Source organism: Nyctibius grandis, chromosome 4 (genome assembly GCF_013368605.1).
Source record: "Nyctibius grandis isolate bNycGra1 chromosome 4, bNycGra1.pri, whole genome shotgun sequence".
In the NCBI taxonomy this organism is placed as follows: Eukaryota; Metazoa; Chordata; class Aves; order Nyctibiiformes; family Nyctibiidae; genus Nyctibius; species Nyctibius grandis.
The window spans coordinates 31,342,567-31,351,559 of NC_090661.1; the positions used below are offsets into that span (position 1 = coordinate 31,342,567).

At 53.8% G+C, this 8,993-nt stretch overlaps 2 protein-coding genes across 2 annotated transcripts; both read right to left on the reverse strand.

The window, feature by feature from the left end:
- Nucleotides 1-1,202: 1,202 nt before the first annotated feature.
- LOC137661733 (acyl-coenzyme A thioesterase 5-like) lies at nucleotides 1,203-6,080 on the reverse strand. The gene is made up of 5 exons (XM_068397357.1): nucleotides 5,621-6,080; nucleotides 3,892-4,018; nucleotides 3,052-3,127; nucleotides 1,932-2,006; nucleotides 1,203-1,439 (listed from the first exon to the last, which is right to left on the reverse strand). Exons 1-5 carry the CDS (start codon nucleotides 6,078-6,080, stop codon nucleotides 1,203-1,205), a joined length of 975 nt encoding a protein of 324 aa, XP_068253458.1.
- A 779-nt stretch (nucleotides 6,081-6,859) lies between these two features.
- Nucleotides 6,860-8,727, reverse strand: RIOX1 (ribosomal oxygenase 1). The gene has a single exon (XM_068399493.1). It carries the CDS (start codon nucleotides 8,725-8,727, stop codon nucleotides 6,901-6,903), a length of 1,827 nt encoding a protein of 608 aa, XP_068255594.1. The 3' UTR covers nucleotides 6,860-6,900.
- Between the last annotated feature and the right edge of the window lie 266 nt (nucleotides 8,728-8,993).

An 8,993-nucleotide genomic window follows, 5' to 3' on the forward strand; every position in this document is an offset into this window, starting at 1 on the left:
GAAGTCTTTCTTCATCCCCCTCAGACTACGGGATGCAGCTTCTTCCCCACCTGTCTGGAAGATCAGCAGGGGGTAGTAGTCTGTGGCTTTCACCAGGTTGGGGAGTTTCCTGGTGATATCCCTGATTCGGGCTCCAGGCAGACTGCAGACCTCCCTGTGATGGGGGTCAGCTCTGCATATTGGGCCCTCAGTTCCCTTTAGGAGCGAGTCTCCAACCACTAAAACTCTTCTCTTCTTCCTTGTGGAGGAGGTAGCTATACGTCTGACAGGTTTTTCTGACTGTGGTGGGACCTCTGATATAGGTTGCCTCTCCACCACATCCCCATTGGACTGGCTGTATTCCACCAGGGCTTCATATCTATTTCTCAGAAGCACCTGGGGAGGCGAGGAAGGCAAGGAGGGCACTCGCCTTTTGCCACGGCCATAGACTTGCCTCCACTCACTCCTTTCATTTAGGTTACTGTTTTCCACCTGAGAGGGGCAGAGTACAGGGGTCCCTCGATCCTGGGAGCTATCTGGCAGGTGCTCCCATTTTTGTTGCAGGGAGGGCAGAGCCTGGCTCCACCAGTCTATCTCCATTTCAGCCTCCCAAATGCTCCTAAGCCTTTCTGCTTCAGCTTGAAGCCTTTCAACCTGGCCTTGCAGCTGTGCCGCTCGGCCGAGCAGATCATCTACCTGCTCACAGCGCACACAGCCCCCTGCTACCAGAGAGACGCTGTGGCATTCCCTGCAGCCTGCGACCTGCACCATTGCCTCCTTCCGTGGGAGCTCCGTCTGGGTTCCCACATCCATTTTGGTCTTCTTCCGCCGGGTGGAGACCATTGTTCTTTCACTGAGCTGGGAAATACCTGCTGGTGACACCCCTGGTTCCCAGCTCCTTGGCGCCTTCCTCGCCTTGTGCACTGGGAGGGAGTCAGCGCCCTCCCCAACGAGCTGCAAACGGCTGCGGCCTCCCCCACCCCGGGACACACACAATCACTTCTGACTCACAGTCACTGCTCACTCGGCCTGTACCCTCTGGGCAGGGACCCTGCCCTCCCATAGGCTTCTTATCACCCGATCAACGGGGGGTGGTGCTACGCCCCCTCCTCTCCTGATTCGTTGCCAGGAACTTCCAGGTCCAGACGGGACTTGGGGCTGCTGCTCGGGGGGGGGGGAGGCCCACAGTATGGAACCTGCCCGATCTCGCCCTCACCTCGCACTCACCTCAGTCGCTGCCGTTGCTGCCGACTGACTCGTATTAGTGTGCTTATCTGCTGTGGTGGCAGTTTTCTAAACGAGGCCTGCTGGTTACTGTCTGTGCAGGACTGGATCCAGGCGAAGGGGCAGCTGCAGCCCTCCTTCCTGGGTTTCTCTCCCAGACTCTGTCTTTCCTCTCCCAAACTTGGCCAAGCTGCAGGCTCCCCTCGGAAAAGGTTACCACTTTGCTGCATGCAGACCTGCAGGCAATTGGCACCACAGTCTGGGAGCGTTTTGGCAGCTTGCTCCTGCCACCCCCATGGACTGCTGTGCGGCGGGCGGCAAGGAAGGCACAGACTCTGAGATCGAGGATGCAAGGGCCTGAAGCCGAAAGGCCTAAGGCTTTTTATTGTTATGCTACTACCCTATTTAACTGCTACAATGCAGGAGCCAGACTAGGCAGTTCAAGATAACATCAACATTCACACGCTAAGCACTCATCACCTATTCTGGCAAGAGCCACAGTGTCCTGGGCTCAAAACATCAACAACCATTCCCTGTTTTCAGCTCTGTGTTCAGAACTGACCTTCAACACATGTTTACTTCTTTCATTCCTCAAAAAGCCCTGTGAACTGGTCTCGGCTCCTTTATCTCAGAAGCAAGCAAAAACTATTCTCAGTGCAGTGTTCCCAAGCAAATCTTATGCTTCCCAAGTAAAGCACAGCTCTCTGCAGGCTGAGGGTCTTCCACACTGCTGCCCCCAGAATGGCGAGAGGCAGATCAGCTCCTTTGGAGTAACCGAGCAGTCCAACCCCTGGTCCCTTCACCTGGTAGAGAGGAGGAAACGCCCATCAGTATTGAGCTGAAAACCACAACAGCTAGTTCCTGGAAGGGAACATTCTATAATGCTGAGAGTTTGCAAAACACTGTGAAGGAGGTGATGGCAACGACTAGTTTTTCTTCTGGGCAAGTGCTAAGCACCTCCTACGCAGAAATTTTTTCCACTCCCATGAAAGATGCTCCCTGGTGCTATGATGACAGCCAAGAGAGATTAAGTTCAATGACACCATTTGAGCACAGGTTGCAGCAGAAAAGTGAGACTATTCAGAGCTAGTGTGGAAAGGTTTTGGTAGAGGGGAGCTATAGGGATGGCCTGTGTGTGAAGAGACCAGGGGCTGCCCCCCTGTCAGACAGAGCCAGTTTCTGCCACCTCCAAAACAGACCCACCGCTGCCCAAAGATCTGGGGAGGAGGTGTTTTTAGTTTTGTTCTTATTTCTCACTGTGCTACTCTGTTATTAACTGGCAATAAATTAAATTAATCCACCCTAAGTCAAGTCTGTTTTGCCTGTGATGATAATTGGTGAGTTATCTCCCTGTCCTTATCTTGACCCATGAGATTTTTCACCTTAGTTTCTCCACCTGTCCTGTTGAGGAAGAGGAGTGAGAGAGCAGCCTGGTGGGTATCTGACAGCCAGCCAATGTCAACACACCACAGCTAGGTACTAGCAAATGCTTTTTACTTTCTTTTTTTTTAGTCTAAGGTTTCATATGGGGTCATGGGGTGACAATTCATGAAGGCTGCTTCGAAAAATGCATGTCTCTCCTCCACAACCTCCCTACCTATTATGTCTCAGACACCATCTCTGTCCCTTCAGATGATGGTACCTGAATTGTAGCTATTCTCTGCCCTTCCAGTGCACACCTGTTTGACCCTTCCTCTTTCATAGAGCCCAGGCACCAAAACTCCTGGCAGATGGAGCCAGGTGAGCATTTCAGCAGCTTCCTCCAGAGATAACTCCGGCAAAGTGACAGGCACTTTGGAGAAGAAGCACTCCCAGGGGAACCCAGGGGGACATGGAGGGTGCTCCTACCTGTGGGTTCTGCAGCATATAGTTCACCACCTCTTCAAAATATTCCAGGTGGAGTTCAGTTGGCTCCTGGGGCAGGCCCTGTTTTGGCAAGGGACGGGGTCAGCACAAAGGACACAGACACCAGGTTCAAAAGATAAGCTTACTTTTACTTTAAAGTATCAAAAAAAAAGAAAGAAAGCAGCAATAAAAAAATAAGGGAAATAATACAGCAAGAACAAAACAAAGCAAGGTAGTGCACCTGATCATTACTACATAGAATTAAACATAGTGATTAAGAAAGATACATCACCAATTGCCTTAATACTTTACCATCATCCAGATCTGCAGTCACCAGGGAGCCCCGGTTGCAGCAAGGATTTGGAGAGCCTTTCCCGGCAATTGGGAGGTCCTACGCAGTGTGTCCACTCACAGGTGAGGTCTCCAAAGTTTCTGTAAGAGGGTCCAGCTTTATAGTGTTGAATAAACAAGCTTACATAACTTCAAATGTGGTAACATCTGGTTTCCCTCTCCTGTTAGATGCCACCCAAAGCCTGGCCAGGGCTCAAGGAGGAACTAAGGGAGTTTCTTTATCTATTTGTCTCTGACTATATGTTCCCAGACAAGGCCAGACATCTGGTTTCATGGCCTTGACAACCTGCCTCTAAACAAGGAAAGATAGATACATTCTCATGACATTTCATCTTCACTAATGATTATATTTTACCTAAGCTACATCTTTCGTTAATGATCATGCATATTTCACTAATGATCAGATACTAATATTACATAACGTGTGATTGGAGGTTCTTCTAGAGGTCAACTTTGGTTTGGGGCCTATTGCTCAGGCCTCAGTATTTCAGGTCCTCATATTGATAATAAGCCAGGGCCAGTGTGACAAAGCCATGATTGGCCAGCAGGCTGGCTCTGTGCTCAAAAAGACCTCCTCCAAGTCCCTGTATGTCAGTGATCCCTGGAAAGGGGTCTTCTCCTGGAGCAGACAAGACAAAGAGCAGTATTGCCTGAAATGACTCCTTTCAGTGTTTCTCTGGTTTAGAGCACATTAAACCAGGTACACAACAGGAACTGCAGAAAAGCATCTTCTGGGGAAAGGACATGACCAGTCATTTAGCCGTGAGCTGCTAAATGACTGCAAATCAACTGGCAAGACACTGAGTGGCGGAAAAACAGATACGACGTACATAAGATGCAAGTCTATCTTAGTGCTAATAATTGGCAATTAATTTAGCATCTTGTTTAAGGTCACTGGCAGAGATGATCTATGTGGCGACTTTCCTCAGTTTCCCCTTCCCACTCCCAGAGCAGTCCTTGACCAGCACTTGGCTCATTTTAGTTCCTAGCAGATGGCTGAGGCAGCCCTTGTAATGTGTTTTGGAAGGGAGAAGAGGAGCCTCAGGGAGAGATAAGCTGAAACTTCTAAAAAGTTCAGCTTAGATGCCTGGGATTTGCTTTAAGTTTCAGTCTACTGTTATGCAACTTAAAGGAGCTTTGAGGCAGATTAGGGACAGACTGTGCATGCCCAGATCACGATTTCTACTGTTAAAATGAGAGAGGATGAACATCAATCAGTTAGCTGGCATAACATAGCCAGAATATGAGCATGAGATGTGCTGTTCTCTGCGAGTGTAGGATCTCCAATCCTTCTGCTCCTTTGCAGAAAAACTTGGACAGCTGCATTAATAACCACATTGTTCATGCCTCCAGAGCACGTCCTCAGCAGAGCAAAAGAAGAAGTATCAGGCTTTGAGCTAGAACATAAGGTTAAACTAATGATCATTGCTCTAAAAGTAGCCCCTGCAAAAGCCAGACCATGATACAAATCTGTTACATACAAGAAATGCAAGAATCCAGTTACAGAGCAAAAGAAGCATAAGGACATACAACCCCACTCTCCTCCACAAGTTTAAGATGACAAAATTGACTGATATTAAAACAGCATGGTCTTCAAGAACTTCAGTAACAAACCCTAAGAGTTGGTGTTTGGGCTTGAGAACCATGAAACAGCAATCGGTATAATCCCAGCATCATCTGAATAGGAAAGTGTAGAGATGACAGTGCAGGCAGTGCTACCAGAAATGGAACGTCATGAGTGAGACACCTCAATGCAGGACAACTCCAGTGTGGTGAAATGGTAGTGGAGAAACAAAAGTCTGAGCAAAACTGTGTAAAAGAGATGCTGACTATGGCTGGAGCTACACCGAAGACTGGCTGTGGGTAAGGGTAGGGGTGAGGCAGGGGAGGGAGCCCTGGCCTTGCTGCTGAGTGGGATGCTGAGCGTGTGACATCAGCTGTCCCAGTTGGTTCCATGTTCAGGAACACCAATTCTGTCTTAAAAATGACTTTTACCTTTGGCCTGCCATAGCCTGGCACTGGCACAGGGTACCGGTACCGGGCACAGGGCACTGCATGTGCTCCCCATAGCCTGCGGCATGGTGCTCATGCCTGCTCCTGCTTCTGCTCACCTCTGCAGCCCCGACCTCCAGCCAAGGTAGTGGGAGGGCTAGCAGCTGCCCTGGCACAGCAAGTCCCTGGCCAGTCCTGGAAAGACGGGATGGCCACAGCCAGTACTCACCAGGGGGCAGGAAAAGCGTTGCTTGGATCCTCCCCTCTCGCACCGGGACTCTCCGCACCCTGTCCCGCAGGAACACCCGCTCGTGCTGCACCTGAGCCAGGAGCCGCCAGAGGGGCTCCCCGTGGCCCTCAAACACCTCCAGCTGCAGGACGAAGGGGGTCTGTACATCCCACTTCACCATATTCCAGAGGGGTTTCTGGGGCTGCAAAGCCCAGAGCAGCCCCAAGGGCTCCAGGCCAGAGAAGCTGCCTCCCGGCAGCACGGGGCAGCGGGCGAGGTCCAGCTCCCCGTTGTCCCCCACCTGGTAGTGGGTGCAGGCCTGGAAGAGCTTGCCCGTCTCGTCCTGCAAGGATGTCCGCAGCGTGACCTGCTGCCGTGGGCCGAGACCCTGCACAGCGATGGCCAGCGGCTCATCAAAGAGGCTGCGGGTGGGGGGTGAGAGGCAGATGGAGGAGACCATGCAGGATGAATGATGTGAAATGCTGGACAATAGAAACAATATCACCTCGTGCGGTCCAAAGAAAGTTACTCCACTCCCAACGAAAACTCAGCTAATTACTTCAAGGAATTTTGATCCCATTTTTTCCCCATAATTCCAAAGCAAAACCCATTCTTCTAAAAGAAAATTGTACTGACTACAAAACAAGCAGAAGAGCTTGTAGGATGACCAAGGCATCTCGGTTAAAAAGCAGCAGCTCCCAGCCAGAGCACATCCTTCTGAAGGGGAGACGAACCCAAGGCACAGAAGCGAAACACCTCATCCAGCGAGAAGAGCTGGCTCCCAGCAGCCTGACAGCTCTCAACCAGAGACCCTGGTATCACAGTGATAACATCCCATATCATACCCTTCCTCCAGTTCCGTGAGCGCAAGCACAGCACAAGCACACAGAACCGTGACCATCACCAAGTCTGCCTGGAAGTAATGAGAGTACTTCCCACAGCAGGGCAGCCTGCTTTAAAACAGTGTAAACATGCAGATGATTTACAGACTGCAAGAAAGTTCACTAGCTTCCTGAAGTTACCTAGGGTGTAGTAATATGGCTGGTGAAAGGAAAAAATAATGAAGCACTTCTCTTGTCACTCAGCCATGCAGAGTCACTCCTAGAGCAGATACCCGTTTTAATCAGAACATTCGATATCTCTACCCACGTGAAAGCCCTTCTGCCCCCAGGTGAGATACTGCGATCCAGACTGCTGATGCACACCTAGCAGGCGTAAGGCAAGAACAAGACAGAACACTTTCTAAACAAATGTATGTTTATTTTGTTAAAAAACAGCTGTTACACTTGTACCAGAGGGTTCTTCGTTGTCAGAATGCCCTTCTCAAACAGGAGCGTGGCTAGAGAAATCTTGTCCTCCAAGGTTTCACATGGAAGGGTATCCACACTGACATAGTTTGGATAGGATGACAGGAGAAATTCTACACTGTCTGTATACTCGGGATCTATCTCGAAGAACTTGGGTTCCTCCTTGTGATACACTCTTGAGTTTTCTGTTGTGTAATACACCATCACACCTGCTTCTTCATTACACAATCTAACAATGCCATGGCGGAGGAGACGTACTTCTGTGTCTTTCATTATCAGTATATCGACATCACAGGGACCTCCATCTTGCCACCGGGCCGGGAAGCCATACACACTCTGTGCCTTTTCGCTTTGCGTAAGCACCGGGGGGAGACAGTCATGAAGAAATGACTTGGCTCTCTGATCCACGGCAGCATCGATGGGTGCATAGTCGATGAGTTTCTTTATCAGGCTCTGCACTTTCTCCATAAACGCCGGTCGGCGAGCGTCGACTGTGTCTGAGTTGGCGACCCCCATGTATCCCAGGTAGTCCATGGGAAGCCCTTGCCGGTACTCCACATCCTCCTCCAGGGCCATCTGCAGGGCAGCCGGGAGGAGCTTCTCCAGGAGGTCCCCCCAGGAGTTCCTCTGGTAGGAGGACACCGTGATGTGGAGCGAGTGCGCATCAGGGAGACAGTCGCCCTGGTGGATAAAGCCACGGGGGAAGTACAGCAGGTCCCCAGCCTCCAGCACTGTCTCCAGCACGGGCTCACCAAGCTCAGCCTGCGTCAGGTTTGCGCTGGAGAACTGGGGCAGCACCTCGGCATCTGTCCGGGGGCTGTAGACGCGCCAGTGCTTCTTCCCCTCCAGCTGCAGCACGAAGGCCTCGATGTCATCGTAGTGGGGGGCGAAACCTTGCGTCCCAGGTGGCGTGAGGTATGTGTTGGCCCCCGCCATGCTGCCGAAGTGCTCCTGCAGGATGGAGAGGAAGTGCCAGACTGTGGGGGAGAAGGCCTGGGGGCTGAGGAGCCGCAGGGAGCAGCCGTTCTGGTAGAAGTCCCAGACGACGGCAGGCATGGCCCGGCCGGATGGGTTGTGCGTCTCCCGCACCCCCTCAGCATAGCTGGTCACGTCCAGGTGGGTGCCGAAGTGCACCTCGCCGCCTCGCAGGGCGGCGTCGAAGTCGGCCGTGGAGAATAGCCCCGCGTAGTAGCCGGGGTCGCCCCGCCGCACCAGCAGCGGCGCCTTCTCCCAGTGCCGCCCCAGGAACTGCCCCGGCGCCACCGGCGCCACCAGCCAGCGGAACAGCTCGGCCGCCCGCTGCCGGCTGTCCTCCAGCCGCCCCAGCCGCCGCAGCAGCCCCACCACGCCGCCGCCGCCGCCGCCCTCTCTCGCCGGCCGCGGGCCGCCCGGGCTCGCTGTGGGGCCGCCCCGCCGCTTCGCTTGGGGGCTGCCGGCCGGCGCCTTGGCCCGTTTCACGCGGCTGCGGGGAGCGGCGGCGATCGGCGGCGGCTGTGGCGGTGCCTCCGGCTCCGGGCCCCCGCCTCTCGCCTCGCCGCGCGTCGGCTGCGCCTTGGCCCGCTCCACGCGGCTGGGGGGCGCGGCGGCGCTCGGCGGCGGCGGGGGGGCCCTCGGCTCCAGGCCGCCGCTTCCCGCCCCGCCGCGCCTCGGCCGCGCCTTGGCCCGCTTGCCTCCCGCGGGCAGCGGCGTCCCGCGGCGGCGCCGCTCCAGCCGCCCGGCCCCCGCCGCCCGGCGGTACACCGAGAGCGCCGAGAGCCGCCCCAGCTGCCGCCGCTGCTCCACCGCGCCGCCCGCCGCCATGGCCGTCAGGCCGCCCCGCCCCAGCGGTCCGCTTCCGCCGGGGCCTTTGCGTGTGGGTGCAGCCGGCAGCGTCGCGGACACGGGGTTTCAGGGGAGACGGACCCGCGCGGAGAGCCCGCACGTCTGCCCGCGGAAGGAAGTTTTAAATGTGTGCTTGTGATGCTGTGTAAAACTGAATGTCTTATGTGTTATCATCACATCCTCTTAAAATATACCAGGCTTATTTCCTCCCCCCGGCTCTGAAAAAGGAAAGGTGAGGCAATTCC

Excerpts from the sequence above, each read along its gene's own strand:
- LOC137661733 (XM_068397357.1), bottom strand. The coding sequence starts at position 6,080 with ATGGTCTCCTCCATCTGCCTCTCACCCCCCACCCGCAGCCTCTTTGAT. Across the intron at positions 3,128-3,891 it reads GCTTATTATCAATATGAGGA|CCTGCCCCAGGAGCCAACTG; the intron begins CCTGAAATACTG and ends GCCAAAACAGGG. Across the intron at positions 1,440-1,931 it reads TCGCCATTCTGGGGGCAGCA|GTCTGCATGCAGCAAAGTGG; the intron begins GTGTGGAAGACC and ends AATTGCCTGCAG.
- RIOX1 (XM_068399493.1), bottom strand. The coding sequence starts at position 8,727 with ATGGCGGCGGGCGGCGCGGTGGAGCAGCGGCGGCAGCTGGGGCGGCTC.